The 15585-nt window shown below is 49.6% G+C and overlaps 1 protein-coding gene across 7 annotated transcripts in view; it reads left to right on the plus strand.

Moving 5' to 3' along the window:
- Window positions 1-1540: 1540 nt before the first annotated feature.
- The window catches only part of TNIP1 (TNFAIP3 interacting protein 1), a 51859-nt gene continuing 37814 nt past the window's right edge, over window positions 1541-15585 (plus strand). For 4 of the 7 annotated variants that reach the window (XM_030826411.1, XM_030826413.1, XM_003266667.4 and 1 more), the window contains exon 1: window positions 1541-2091. In XM_030826411.1, coding sequence (XP_030682271.1) covers window positions 1686-2091 — 406 coding nt within the window. In that variant the 5' untranslated portion in view covers window positions 1541-1685. The remainder of the gene's footprint in view (window positions 2092-15585) is intronic. The other 3 variants (XM_003266664.4, XM_004087243.3, XM_003266665.4) reach the window with 2 other exon arrangements.

Here is a 15585-nt window from a genome sequence, read left to right on the forward strand (position 1 = left end):
GTCAAATAGGGGTTTGTTATCTATGGGCTCCACGGCCTCTAACAGGGTGGAATGCCCTGAAGACAAACCAAGACTTCAAAGAGTGGAAGAGGTGGGGGCAGTCACGACTTTATAAATAGATGAGTTTTCTCACAAATTGGAACTGTAAAGAAAAAGGATCCAGAACTAGGAAATCGGACAAAAAGATGACTGAGTGCTATTTTTATGTCAAGCTTGAGAATTCCCAGCGGACACTTTGAGAAATGAAACTGTCTGCCCAGCTAATGCCAGACATGCTACAAAAACAGCTGAAATAGTGTGGAGACAAAATGCAATTAGAGACCAGCCATTTTTAGGTAAATTTTAGTTTTCAGTGCGTAGAGGGTGGGGGTGGAGAAGATGTGGGTTGGGAATAGGAAGAGAGCATTGCAGGAAGAGAATTGGGAAGTACAGGCAAAGAGCAGGAGAAAACTGGCAGGTGCGGACCTGATGGGTGGAGATGATGCCTGGGAGCTGCTATGTAAACAACCAGGGCCAGGATTCCCAGTTTCTCTGTAGGATCCCCCAGTGGTGAGACTCAGTGCTGCTTTGGAGTTTGCATCGCTTCCTCCCTCCCTCCCTTCTGAATCAAGGCATAAGTGTAATTCTTTTCATAATTAAACTAGAATGAATATCGTTTTGAAGATCTGATAACACCGTTGAAGTAAGTAACTGAAGGAACCCTAGGAGGTTACAAAGCCTTAAAGGAGAATCCCCAGATTAGGTATATAATTTGGGCAAGTGTCTGTGTGTGTATTATTGCGAAGTCACAGTTGATTGATGGGTCTCTCTTCTGTAAAATGAGGGTGTGTATTAAACAGTTCCCCAAGTCCTTTCCCCTAATTCTTTTTGAGGATGAGGGCCTGTCAATGACTAAGTTTTCAACAGTACCAGTGAAATGGGTCTTTTGCAATAGGTTTTTCATAAAACCAGTGAAATGGGTCTTTTGCAATAGGTTTTTCATAAAGCTATATTTAAAGAGCTGTTCTTTATTCCAAGGTTAGACCTTCCACTTTTTGGAATTAAAATTTAGCTTTCTTTCTTTTTAAAAATAAAAGGATAAGCTTTTAAAAAGCTTTCCTACCCTTAAAGCAAGTTTATGTTCCTTACCGGTCTAGGAAATCCCAGTCTGTTGGGATTATCTAGCCCACATATAAGTAGGTAGGGTGGAAGGCGGCCTCTGGATTTGCCCACCTGGGTTTGAATCTGGATTCAGCCCCTTATTAAGGTCATCTAACCTTTTTGTGACTCAAATATTATTTATTTTAAGAAAAGGTAGTAAAACCCACCTCCCTAGTGTGATTGTGCAAAGAAAATAATGTACGCAAAGCATCTACAATGTCTGGAGCAAAGCATTTACGATGTCTGGGAATCCTTTACAATGCCTGGAGCAACTGCGGTAAGAGTCTTTATAGGTCCTTTCAGCTCGGAATTTCTATAGCTTCGTTAAGAAGAGTCCTGGAGCGCCCTGGACGGAACTCTGGGGCCCTGAGCTCCAGCTCTGGCTTAGTGCCAAATGCTTACGTGCCTTTTGGCAGGTCTCCTCCCTGCTCTGGCCTGTGTTCCCCTCAGCACAAGGAAGGGGCTGGGTGGTCTCTGTGGCTCGCCTCCGCTCTGAAATTCCGGCTTTCAAGGTGGCCCCAGGCCTCCGCCAGGGGCTTCTGGCGATGGGAGTGCGGCAAGGGGCCGCGCGGGCCCGGGACGGTGGCGCCAGAGAGGTCGCTCCTAGACGGGAAGACCGCCGAGGGGACGAGAGACACCGCGGGCCCCCGGAACCGCGGGCAGCCGGTGTTTACCTCGCTCAGTCCCACCCCTGGCGGCCGCGGGCCCGCCCGGAGCGCGCGGCGCGATTGGGCGAGTGGTCTGCCAGTCTCCGGGGACTTTCCCAGGGGTGGGGCGGCCCGGCCAGGCCCCCGGCACTTCCTCGTCCTCGGCCCGGGTGCCCTGCCCCCGCCCAGGAGCCCGAGGAGTGCTACGGGGGGCCGGAGCCTGGCCCGGGCCGCTGCCCCGTCCCTGGATTCGGGGCTGGACGCAGCAAGCGGGGCGCTGTGTCCCCAAGCTCCCCGTCCTCGGGTAAGCCGGCCGGGCCGGAGCGGGGATGGAGGGGAGGAAGGGAGGCCGGGCCCAGATCGTCCAGAGCCTCGGTGGCGGCGGGGCGCGAGCTGGGGAAGGTGGCTTGTGCACCCAGGCCCGGCGCGCGAGGTCCCGGGGCGTCTCTGCCAGCGGCCAGGCCGGGCTGCGCCGGGACTCCCTGCTTGGCGCTGGGCCTGGTGGGGGGCGCGCGTGCGCACTGCGCGGGGCAGCACGCCTGGGAACGGCGTGGGGCGGTTGTACAGAGCGCAGACCCTCCGGGTGCGGGCGGTGCTGCGGCCCTTTGGGTGTCTATCCTGTGGAGACGAGTTGTCTACGCGGCGTCAGGAGTTTCGTATAAAGTTGTGGAAGCAGTGTACATATGTCACGAGGAGGAAAATAATAATTCTTATTGGGCGCTTTCCAAGTGCTGATCTTAACGCTCTACGTGTATTAGACTCATTTAATTGTCACTTCCATCCTAAACATCAATATTGTTATTATCTCCATTTTATACTTAAGGAAACCGAGGTACTTGGAGCTTGAGGTCACACAGCTGTGAGTTGCAAAGTCAGATTTGAACTCAGGCATTTGGCTCCAGAGCTTCTACTATGCTATTTCTGTTGAACATATTTTGGATGCACATTGTTGGAGACATTTGTGTGCATGTGCAGGATAGATGAGTTTCCAGGAGTGCTTCTGGGGATGGAGTTTGAAGGCTGAGCTTTCCACTGTAGGACATTTGTGTGCACGTGTGGATTGTACATTCATTGTGCGTACAGGAGCAGATGGGAATTTTGTGCGACTGGGTGAGAGATTGTGTTTTGGTAGGGGGAGGGAGGGACTTTTGTGGATGATGCAGAAGAATCAGCAACGTCCTTCCCCACCCCCTTGCAGAATGACAGTGCAGGGAAATGTGTAGATTCCTAATGCATCATTTTTTTCTCACAGTACCGTCAAAATGGGATTTAATCAGCACTTACTCATTTTCCAAACAATGGGGTGTGATAGAGGGGAATTCGGCATCTGATGAGAGGTCAGAAAAGAGGACTCAGAATGTTTTAAAAAAATCCTTGACAAAGGGGGTAGAATTGTATTAGGAGGGTAGAATATTAGTACCAACTCAGCATCCCCGTGGTGGTCTCTGTTTTGCAACAAAAGAAACTGAGGCAGTGAAAAAACTGATAAGGCTAATGCTAATAGCTTACTATGTGCCAGGCACAGTGCTTACATTCCGTATCTCATTTAATCTTTTTTTTTTTTTTTTTTTTTGAGACAGTCTCACTCTGTTACCCAGGCTGGAGTGCAGTGGCACGATCTTGGCTCACTGCAACTTGCCTCCCAGGTTCAAGCGATTCTCCTACCTTAGCCTCCCGAGTAGCTGGGATTACAGGCACTCGTCACCATGCCCGGCTAATTTTTTGTATTTTGAGTAGAGACAGGGTTTCACCATGTTGGTCAGGCTGGTTTCAAACTCCGGACCTCAAGCGATCCACTCGCCTCAGCCTCCCAAAGTGCTGGGATCACAGGTGTGAGCTGCCGCGCCCGACCTCACTTAATCTTTCTAACAACTCTTAATTTTCAGATGAGGAAACTGAGGCCTAGAGAAGGTTAAGGCTTTCCCAAGACTAGCGACCCTTGAATCCTGGACCCTGTTCCCTTTCCCCTGACCAAGGCCGCTGTCCTGGCTGTGTCCCGGGAAAATAATGTGATCAGGGACTGGCACTTCATGGAAGCACGTGATCATGCCCCTCTGGAAGCTGCTGCTGGGAGTGTGCAATGTTCTACACGCTTATGTAACCATGTTTGTCTCCCAGCCTTGGGTGTTCCATGGGTATGGCATGGCACTCATGCTGAAGGTTGATGCCTGCCCCTGGATACCCCCACCAGGTTTTTCGGGGCCCCAGGAAGCTGTGGGGTCTGAGTCATACCCTTACCCCCAGTGCTGCCTGTGACTTGGGGCCCGGATGTCTTGGTTGGGTCAGGCCGACCTGATTTGAGAGAGGCAGCGTTGTAGGAGGTTGTTTGTCTGCCTCTCTCTCCAACCCACTGGTTACTGTTTTACTCCTGCACCCGCTGTGATTTGGCCACACCATGCTGGCCTGCTTTTCCCCCTCCAACAAGCCAAACTTGTTCTCATCCTTAGGCTTTCATCCATGCTGTTCCCTCTGCCTAGAACATCTTTCCCCAGCTTTTCCCGTGGCTGGTTTTTCCTTATCGATCAAGTCTCAGCTCAAATGTCAGCTCCTCAGAGGGGCCTTCCCTGATCTTTTTATGCAAAGCAGCCCCTTTTTTCACTTTCTGTCACATTACTATTTTATTTTTCTCATACATGTGTCATGCTATGAAAGAATCTCATTTATTTGCGAATGAGAAAGCATATGTATAGAACTTAGTGTCTGGCAAATTGTTATTTTTAGTGTTTATTTGTTTACTGTATTTCTCTTTTCCTAGAATAGAAAGGGGTGAGCAGGGACCTCCTTAGTCCTCTCGAGTGTATTTCTGTAGCGGGAGAAGAGTGCCTGGTGGATGGCTCTTCTGAGTTTGTTCAGTGAATGAGTAGAATAATGGCACATTTCACGAATGAGGAAATTAAGGCCTAGAGATGAGAAGGCAGGAGGAGAACCAGAGTGCTCTCTTAGCACTCTCCCAAGCATCATTTCTTGATGGCTCCTGTGCCCAGTGCCGTGCCGTGTTCTTGATGCACAGGTGCGTAAGGAGCTGGCTTTGCCTTCCAGGAACTTTTGATCAAATGGGGAGATGTGCTATGAGTGCGACCTGAAAGGCATTGTGTGCCAGTAAGTGCCAAATGAGTCAGATTGGCATAGGTATAACGAGTGCAGAGTAGTTTGGGGGCACCAGATGGTTGGGGGAGTCTTCTGGAGGGAAGTGACTTCAAGGTCAGACTCTAAAAAAATGATGAAGTGCAGAGTGGAACCTGGGTCTTTTCTGGAACTTAGTAGACTAGTGAGAATAACTGGAATCAGCCTCTCCTCGGTTGGGAGAATTGACCAGTTGGCCTGGGAAAGACCCTAAAAGATTTTGATATCACACATAGAAATGTTGATTTTTCTCCTTAGCAGCATTGGGAAATGGTCAGAGCAGTTGGTTCACAAACATGAGCATGCATCAGAATCCTGGGGATGGAGGTAGAGGGTGGTTGTTAAACACAGATTGCTGGGCTGCAACTCCAGAGCATCTGATCCAGTGGATGGTGGTGGTGCCAGTGCCGCTGGTCCGGGCTGCTCCTTGAGCACCCCTGGTGAAGAGCACATGATTCAGTGCTTGGCAGACCTGGGTAGGTGCCACATCTGTCACTCTGGGCCTCTGCATCCTCACCTGTCAGCTCTGTATGGCGTCAATGCTACCTCCTAGAATGGTGGGAATTAATGGGACAGTGTGTGGCAAGCACTCAGCACGGGCCACCAGTGTGGTAAGCACTCGGTACGTGGTCGCTGCTATTATCGTTAATGATGCTAATCATGAGGCTATTGACAGGATTCCAGTAGGAGATGATCAGACTGGTTTGATTTTCTGTGCTCTGGATAACTTACTGCTAATGTTTGAATATGTCCCCCAAAAGTTCATATGTTGGAAACGTAATCCCTCTGCTTCATGAGTGGATTATCAGCTCTGCCATCATAAATGGATTAATGTCACTATCATGGGGTGGGGGGATGGGAGGTTAGTTATAAAAGGGGCCAGTTTGGCTAATACACTCTCTATTTCAATCACTCATTTTCTCCTTCTGTCTTCCACCTTGGCATGACCCTTGCCAGATGGTGGTGTCATGCACTTGGATTTCTCATCATCCAGAACCATGAGCCAAATAAACTTGTTCTTTATAAATTACCCAGTCTGTGATATTCAACAGAATAGTAGCAGAAAGCAGAATAAGACACTTGCCTTCAACTGTCTGCCACTTGTGGACCATGCTGTGTCGCCTCTGGATGAGTTGTCCTTTGCTTTGTCCCAGACATCTGTTGCTGTTTTGAGTGGCAGAAACTCAGATGTGGGTGGGGCTTTGAAGACACCTGGCTCGCATTCCCTTAGCAGCCCCAGTGCCCCTCTGCGTGACCCCGACCCCTAGGATCAGGGCGCTCTCCACCTCGTAGGCAGCCCCTTCCAGTGTTATTCCAGACTTCTTTCTTTTGTGGGCCCACATCGGCCCAGGTTCTTCCTTTCTCACCTCCATCATTTTCCCTCATTGCTTACTTGACCACTGTGAGGGAGGGGGAGAGGTTGAGCAGTAGCATGGTGTGGTAAGAGAGTGCACAGTGGCCACCAGAGGACGGGGTGTGCATTTCTTCTGTGCCACTGCTGTCCCATGTGGCTGTGGGCACGTCTGTTCGCCCTTGCTGGCTTTGGTTTCCCAGCTGCAGAATGAAAACGTTTCACTGTCTGACATCTCAGGGCATTCTCTTCCAAGTCTTAAAAACTCTATAACAACCAATGATTGGGTCACCCTCTCTTTGGCTCTGGCAGCTCCTGGTTTCCCACTGGGCTAGGCCTTGCTGTGCCTGCCCTCCTAGATTCTTGCTGCTATGACCCCACATGCCCGCAGTGCCTGCCTCTCCTATCCCTGGCCGTCTGTAGGGAGGGTATCCGGGCATCCTCCAGAGAGTTGCCGCAGGAAGGCACAGGGCAGCTGGGTCCCAACCCCCAGAGATAGACCTTGGCAGCCGCCATGACCATTGCGGGAAGTTCTTGATGATTTTCCCATGACTGGCCCAGGACAGTCACTCTTCAGATTGGAACGGATGACTGGCGAGCAGCAGCTGGCTCTTTGTCTGAGGGCTGCTCTGGGCAGAGCTGAACTCTTCTCTCCCAGGGACCTCACCCTGAGGCTGTTCCTTGAGAGGCAGGAGCTCTGCATCCTTGAGCACCTACACAGTGGACAAACCGGCAGCCCAGGCAGGGGTGTGTGTGGGGAGGGTAAGTGGGTGTAGGTGTGTGGGTGCTGTGGGAGTTGTGTCACCAAGGAGTCACAATGAGAGGCCAGGGCAGGTATGGGACTGCCCTATGAGTCAAGGGCCTTTGGCTCGGTCTCCACCCACTCGGCAGAGCATTGGCCAGGCTCTCTGTTGGCGTTCAGGCTGCTTGTCCTTTGCCTTTGCTATAGTCAGCTTCAGCAGCAGACTTAGGAGCCCTGGTCCCTCTCCACCCCACTTCTGTCTCTGCAGGTGCAACTCCTGCCTGATCTGGTCCCCAGGAAACTGGCAACATAGACTTTTAGAAAATATTGTCCTAAGCACATTAACACAGGAACAGAAAACCAAATGCTGCATTTTCTCACTTATAAGTGGAGCTAAATATCAGGTACTCACGGACATAAAGATGGCAACAGTAGACACTGGGGACTACTAGAGTGGGGAGGGAGGGAGGCAGGGTTGAAAACCTGTTGGGAACTATGCTCAGTACCCAGGTGATGGGATCACCCCTACCCAAATCACGCAGTATACCCAGGTAGCAAACCTGCAGATGTACCTCCTGAATCTAAAATAAAAGTTGAAGCAGAAAAAAAGTAAAAAATACAGTAAAAAGAAAAAAAGAAAAATTGAAGGAGTCTCTCAGATATAGAGGGTAACATGCAGGCTCCTCCATGGTCACTCATCTGGTTTAAGAAATAACACATTTCCAATCACTTGAAATTTCTCCTTCATCAGCCACCAACAAGAAACAAATGTTCTGAATTTAGTGGGGTTTTTTTCTTGCATTTCTTTAAAGTTTTTTTTTTTTTTAATGTGTGCATCACTAAATAATATATAGTATTTTTTTATGTTTAAAAATGTTATTTAGGCTGAGCGTGGTGACTCATGCCTTACTGGCACTTTGGGAGGCAGAGCAGGCAGGTGGATCTCTTGAGCCCAGGAGTTTGAGACCAGCTTAGGCAACATGGCAAAAACCCATCTCTGCAAACAATACAAAAATTAGCTGGGTGTAGTGGCGCATGCCTGTAGTTCCAGCTACTTGAGAGGCTAAGGTGGGAGGGTGACTTGGGCTGGGAGGTGGAAGTTGCAGTGAACTGAGATCATGCCACTGCACTCCAGCCTGGGCAACAGAGTGAGACCCAGATTCGTTCATGTTCGTATCTCCAGCTGTGGCTCATTCTTTTTTCACTGCTGTATAGTATTTCCTGATAGGAAATTGCCACAATGTATTTATTCATTTTCCTCTTCATTTTAGGTAGCTTTCAGCTTTTTGTTGTTAACACAAGGCATCTTTGGCTTTTATCTGAGTACCTCAGCCCCTGTCCAGCCTTTTCCTTCCTAGCTTCTTGACAGCCATTATTGCTCCTGTCTGAGTAGCATTTTAAGGTTTACAGAGAACTCTATGGTTCCTACTTGTTCCTCACAACATTTCTGTAGGGAGAAACAAGGAAAGTGAGGCCTGCCCAGGGTCATTTGAGAAGGGATCATAGCCAGGATTTGAATCTGTGAAACCCTCTTTCCACCATATTTTGTATAAGAGGAATTCCCCAAGATTGGCATCTTACCTCTTGGAGGCAGGGGAGTTACAGGGTTAGATGAACTCAGGTTTCAAGCTATCCTCCTGCCTCTGTCTCTGAAGTAGCTGGGACTACAGACATGCACCAATGCACCCAGCTCACTTAAATTTTTTAGAAAAATATTTTAAAATTTCCCTTTAAAAAAATTACCAAATAACACATGATTATTGGGGAAAAACCCCCCAAAACTCAAGCAGTACAAAAGATATAAAGTAAAAAAATGACAGTTGTCTTCTCTCTCCTTCCTTTCCCCTTCCTCTGTCCCTACTGTATTTAAAAATTAATTTTATAATTGTATAAGAACAGGACTAGATTTCCCATGTAAAGAGTTAAAAAAGCATGAGTAAAATAAAAGTTTCCTTTGGTTTTAGTTCCTTACCCAGGTCCTTCTGTAGAGCAGTCTACTAGTAGCAGTTTGGTATGTATCCTTTGAGACTTCTTTCTTTTCTTCTTTTCATGTTTTTTTTTTTTTTTTTTAAGAGACAGAGTATTGGTCTGTCACTCAGGCTGGAGTTCAGTGGCATGATCATAGCTCACTGTAGCCTGAACTCCTGGGCTCAAGTGATCCTCCCACCTCAACTTTCCAAGTAGCTGGGACTCCAGGCATGCGCCACCATGGTCCACTAATGTAAAAAAGTTTTTTTAAATAGAGAATCTGTTCTTGCTTTTTGCCCAGGCTGGTCTTGAACCCCTGGCCTCAAGCAATCCTCCCACCTTCGCTTCCCAAAGCACTGGGCTTCCAGGCCTTTTTCCATGCACATTTAAGATTCACACACACACACACACACACACACACACACACACACACAGGGTTATGTGTTTTTGAAAAAAATAGCATCCTGTTACACATATAAACCTGCACTTTGCATTGTATTTTATGGGCATCTTTCTGTATCATTGCCAAGCAATCTACCCCATTCTTTTTGATGGCTGTATAGTATTCCATCGAATGAATGGTAGTTTGTTTAACCAGTCCCTTCTTGATGGACATTCAAGAATAGCAAAAATGTCTATTACAAAGCATGTGGCAGTGCACAGTTTTGTCCAGCTTCTGTGTACTGATGCAAAGATCTCTAGATTCCTGGATAGGGGATTACTGAATCAATCAGTTACTTCTGCTCCCTTAGGTAACTCGCACCTTCTCAGACATACCTGTTTTTGTTTGTTTGTTTGTTTGTTTTTTGAGATGGAGTCCCACTCTGTCTCCCAGGCTGGAGTGCCGTGATGTGATCTCAGCTTTCTGCAATCTCCACCTCCCGAGTTCAAGCGATTCTCCTACCTCAGGCTTCCCATTAGCTGGGACTACAGGCGCCCGCCACCACACCTGGCTAATTTTTGTATTTTTAGTAGAGACTGGGTTTCGCCATGTTGGCCAGGCTGATCTCGAACTCCTGACCTCAGGTGATTCGCCCACCTCAGCCTCCCAAAGTGCTGGGATTACAGGCGTGAGCCACCGCACCCAGCCCTCAAGCACACTTTTCTACCTGAGAACTTTGTTCTCACCAGTTAGGCATACATGCAGGTTGTTGTCATTGAGAAAGGACATTCTTCAGTGGGTGACTCAGCTGTAAGAAAAGCAAATGTATACCCAGGCTCCCTCAATAGGAATATATGACCTAAAAGGGTGGAGGTAAAAGTCAGTCTGCATTTGGTCAGGCAAACCATGCCTGGAATGTTGGGTCCAGTGCTAGAACCAGCTAGAGATAGTGTGGGGTAGAGGGATGGTGGGGGACTGGAGAGGAGGCAGTCCCTGTGTGGAACAGTATAGAGAAGGCTGGAGGTTCCAGATGTCCTCAGGGCTGTCATGCTGAAGATGGGCATCTTGTTCCTTATTCCAGGGGACCACAAAGGGGAGAGAAGGGCCAGTGGAAACAGAACTGGGAGCAACCTAACTATAGCCAGTGCTGGCTGCCCCAGGAATTGTTTTGGGGGGGAAGTTGCTGAGATCTGGATTGCTAAATTTGGCCAGCTGGAGTCCTGGGCGCCTCAGAGGACTGGGTAAGCACAGGATGGAATGTCCTCTGAGCTCCCTTCCAGCCTGAGATTCTAAACCCTGTTGACTGCAGGTGAAGTGGGGCAGATTGCCACCTGGTTGCATATAAAGCTAGAGATGTATAAAGACAGGGACTAGGAACTTGGGGCATGTTCTGGAGAACTGGAAAGCAGGTCTGGTTTCCTACCTCTGAGCTTCAGCCTGCCACCTCTCCAGGCAGTGCAGAGCAGTGGAAAGGGCACCGGTGTTGGAATCTGACAGATTGAGGCGGCATCATTTGTTCTACCACTAACCAGCTGTGTATTCTCAGGCAAATGACTTAACTTCTCTGAGTCTGCTTCCTCATCCATGTAGCTGCGTCGACTGGTTTCCTTGCTGGAAAGTGTGGATAATGATTTCCATCTTTGTGTGGCAAGAAGAAAATGAGGTCATATGCGTCATGATGCGGCCCAGCACCTGGCATAGGGTAGTGCCTAACGAACTGTCACCCTCTCTCCGGCTTAGTTAGGTGCTCTCCAGTCCTCTTTTGCAATGTGAATTCTGTCTCAGGTGTTCAGCAGGTGGTGTGTAACCTGGGCCTCGGAGGCTGAGTGGAGACGGTGGGGCCTCCTTTGTGGGTGACTCAGGGGAGGGGAGGATGAAGGACATGGGAAGATGTGTGCCATGTTGAGGAACTCAGATCAGGCTTGGCCGGAGCCTGGTACAAGTTAGGCAGGAGGGGAGGACCTGGCACAGGGCTGCGGATGTCAGCTGAGGGTCTCCGACTGCACTCGGGGAGGGGATAGCACCCATGAAAGCTCTTATGGGAGGACTGATGGGTTAGGGAAATCCACCTGGGCCTTAGAAGGGATTGGAGCTGGGGATTGGAGCCTTCTTAAGGTTAGAAGGTTAAAGAAAATAGTGCTAACAAATTTCAGATTCTGAAATGCTAGAACTAGAAGGGGCCTTAAAGATTATCCAGTGCAACCCCCCATGTTATTACTATTTTTGCAGCTCCCTCTTTTTAGGTAACTGAGGCCTAGTGAGGGTTAAGATGTTCACCCTAGTGTACCTTGACTAGATCCTACAGTTCTGGCGCCCCAGCTGTTATTATATGAGACTCTATGCCTGCAGCCTCATTGTTGCTCAGTTGATTGCAAGGATGGAGGAGTTAAGTCTGGGCTCCTTATTGGTGAGGATGCCAGGGTGGGGTCCTTGAATACACACTGTCTCAAGTACGTGCTGTGTCCTCACTCATGTGTGAACCTGACAGCCATCGGGAGAGCCCAGCCTGGTCCTTTTCTCTTTTAAATTAAAGACCTTATTTTTTATAGAGCAGTTTTAGGTTCACAGCAAAATTGAGAAGAAGGTACAGAGATCTTACATATACTGCACTCCCCCCCGACCCCCAACAGGCATAGCTTCCCCCATTATCAGCATCCTCCACCAGAGCAGTAGATTTGTTACAGCTGATGAATCTACATTGACACCACTGTCACCCGGAGTCCATGGTTTACATCAGGGTTCCCTCTTGGTGGTGTATGTTCTATGGGTTTGGACAAATGTGGAATGGCGGGTGTCCACCATTACAGTATTGAACAGAGTAGTATCACTGCCTGAAAAATCCAACCCAGCCTTTGATGGATGGACCTGAGGCTGTAGTTTCCCCAGCCTGGAAATTGGTTGGGGAGGACTGGAGGTCATCATAACACAAATATGTGGACAGTTTTTGTTTATAAGTGCAATGTGATATCATGGCATCTCACTTCCTTTCATCCTTGGGTGGAATTGCAGGATATTGCCCTTTACAACAGAGGAAATGAGGCTCAGATTCCCAGTTATTGGTGAGTGTGGCATCGTGGTTCAAGGGCTTCTTATAGCTACATCTTCACTAGCTATGGTGTGTCCAGGCACCCTGCTTAACCACAGTTGAATGGTGGTTTGCAGGTCACTAGAGAATAAGTGGAGGCCAGAACCGAGCTTACTGAGCTGACAGAAGAGCCTAAAATCCCATTAAAGGAGGGAACATATGGGGAAAGCCTTGGCCCTTAGATCAGCTAGGCACAGTTGTGGGGTTGCCTCAGCCTTTTATTAAGCACCTACTGTATGCCAAATGCTGAGCTAGTTACTGTATACTGTTATTATTTTGGAAATCTTATTATAAAACAAAGATGTGTTTCTTGTTAAATCAGATAATCAGGAAGTATTGCATAAAGTAGAAAGTGAGAATTCCTTTCCAACTATACACATATTGTTTCATTTAATTTCTTTGATCTTCTATCAGGTAGGTTCTGTTATTACTCCTGCTTTACAGATGAGGCACCTGAGGCTCAGGAAAGGTGAGTGGCTGGTCCAGGGTCTCAGTCCACAGGGTGGACAGAGCTGAGGCTAGTGCAGGTGAGGCCCCCTCTCAGACCTTGTGTTTGCAAGGTTGGCCTTGAGCACTTTCACTGTCTGGACCTTTCTTCCTGCCTCCAAGGCAGCGATGTTTCCATGGTGCTGGCTCCCTCTCTTTCCTCAGCTTGCTGCTAGCTCCTGAGGCTTGGGTCTTCTTGATCCTGAGGCCAGCTTTAGCCATCACCCAGTTTCTGTGTGGCCCATGCTCCTCCCCTTGCATGTGAGGGAATGAGCCCATGGTTCCATACACAGCAGAGTAGACACTAGGATAGACCTCTCTGACGTTCTGTTATGTGCCGTCTTTCCTGGAGACCCCTTCCCTATACCCTCTCTGCGAGCCCACCTGCCAGCATCCCTGGCAGCCCTCGCCTCTGCTGGGGAGGTAGATGTTGCCCTCCATGACCTTCCACCTCCCTGTACCAGAGATTTGCTTACACTTTTCCCTCTGGGTCAGGGAGGGCATCACCTGCTCCAGGGTTGCAGGGATAGCTGGCCCCAGGATGCAGCCAGTGACCAGAGGCATTAAATTGGGCTGATTAAGTCCCCAAGCTGGACTTCAGTTTCCTTGTCCATCAGGCAGGTATCAGCCCTGCCTTCTTCCCGGGACTATTGTGATAATCAGATGGAGAAACAATGCTTGGGACACTATGAAGCATTTCGCAAATGTTAGTGGCTATGCAAGTGAGTATCATTTGGGGGGTCTGGGACCACCCCCCTACCCAGCCACCAGAACATGGCTAATGGCAAGATAATCGGACAGACCAAAGCATTTCAGTGCAAAAGCTGGAATGTAAATTTAATTCTGAATGTAGTCTTTGTCACACCCCTCTCTTTCTGGGGTAAGGCTGAGAGTTGAGCCCTGGGGACTGCTGCCTCCCTGCCACCCACAAGTGCGTGCCTGCTAGTGGGTGGCTCCTTCGGTTTCAGCAGCATCACTTCCAACTTCATGCTCTGTGGTCGTTGCCTGACCTGCCGTCTGTCTGGGCCCCTTTCTGACCCCAAACTGGGCCTTTCTGGTTCCAGCGGGCAGCCCCAGGGCCCCTCTGGGGCAGGCTGTGGAGGCCCCGCTGGCTGAGGCCTTGTTTTGGAAGAAAGTCTGCGCTGGCTGCTTCTATACCACCAGCTGTTTCTGGTTTGGGCAAGGGGGGCTGGAGTCCCACTGCTGGTGGAGCACCTGCTGATTTGTAGTTTGTGGAACCAGGCCAAGTGGAAAGAGACTCCGAGAAGGTGTGGTAGGGGCCTGTGGTGTGCCATGGGATTGCTGGGCAGGAAGGGAAATGGAGGATGGGCTGTGGGCAGCCTGGAGGGAGAGCAGGGATCTTCTGGTCCCAGCTCCATCCTGACTCCTTATGTGACCTTGGCCTTCCCTGCTCAGGGCCTTGCCTTGCTGCATTGCCTGTGCCATGAGTGAGAATCAGATGAGCTCATGCCCAAGGACTCCTGGGCTCTGAACTCCAGATACTGCCACATGGAGGGGAGTGGTCAGTGCTTCCTTTTCCCCTTTGAAAACATCCTCGTGGTTTGTGGACAGCAGAAGCAGAGGGGAGTGCATGCCATCGTCATGTTCGAATGCAGCCCCTCATCCATTGAGTGTTTCTGGGCACATTTCTCTCCCACCTGATAATGCAGGATTCGCCTCATTGCCCTCGGAGAGTCCCCTCCAGCTCTGTCATCCTGAGAATGAGTCCTCTCTCTAGGAGAAGTTATAAAAACCTCACTGATCAGAGGGAGAGTTCCCGTCTGCCCAGTGGTCATCCAGGGACTGCCGCTGACCATCTGGGCATGAGGTCAGCAGGACTTGGAAATTCCCTGTTTCCCTCTTTGTCTTTGTTTCCTCCAGAAGTCCAGGCCCTCCAGGGGCAGCTCCTCTGATCTCCAGAGAGGGTTTTCCCACAATAGGATATTTCTCCTGCGTTTCCTCTGCCCACTGCCTTTCTTTCTCCCCAAGCTCTGCCCCCTGAGGCTAAAGTAGGGGAACATAGCTCTGTCTGCCCCCTTTTTGCTTCCCATGAACCCCTTTCCCTGTTGACTCCCCAGTGCCAAGAGAAACTGAGTGTTGCGTGTTTTGGAGGACGTGGGGTGGGTTTCAGATCCCACATCCTGCATTCTGCTTTGTCCCTTCGCCTTACATCTGGGCCTTTCTGAGGGAGCATGGCTGGCCCAGGCCCAATTCTAGAAGTGTCTGGGCGTCCAAGTGTGTCTGGTCAGTGGGTCAGGGTTAGGCTCTCTCTGGGATGTTGGACATGGCCTTGCAGGAGGCGGGGTCAGGGTCAAGGGCTCGTTCCCTTCAGTCTGACTTCTCTGAATTCAAGGTTTACCGAGGCCCTACTCTGGGCCACTCTGAAGATACTCTGGCACACAGGATGGACTTTCTCCCTGTCCTCATGCAGCCTCTAATCTACAGGACAAGGCAGACATTGAGTAAGAAATTCCCCATGCCTTCATGTGGTGTTGACTGTGAGTTCCATTTAGGGTGCATGCATAGTGGTGGACAGGAACCAGGACACTGCTGCCTTTGTCATGCAAGGTGGCTCCAGGCCCCTTCTAGCCCTCTGTTTCACTGCTCTTGAACTCCAAGCAGCTCTCAAGGAAGGCCCACCCTCCTGTGCTCCCGACAGGA

The sequence above is a fragment of the Nomascus leucogenys genome, chromosome 2 (genome assembly GCF_006542625.1).
Source record: "Nomascus leucogenys isolate Asia chromosome 2, Asia_NLE_v1, whole genome shotgun sequence".
Classification (NCBI taxonomy): Eukaryota; Metazoa; Chordata; class Mammalia; order Primates; family Hylobatidae; genus Nomascus; species Nomascus leucogenys.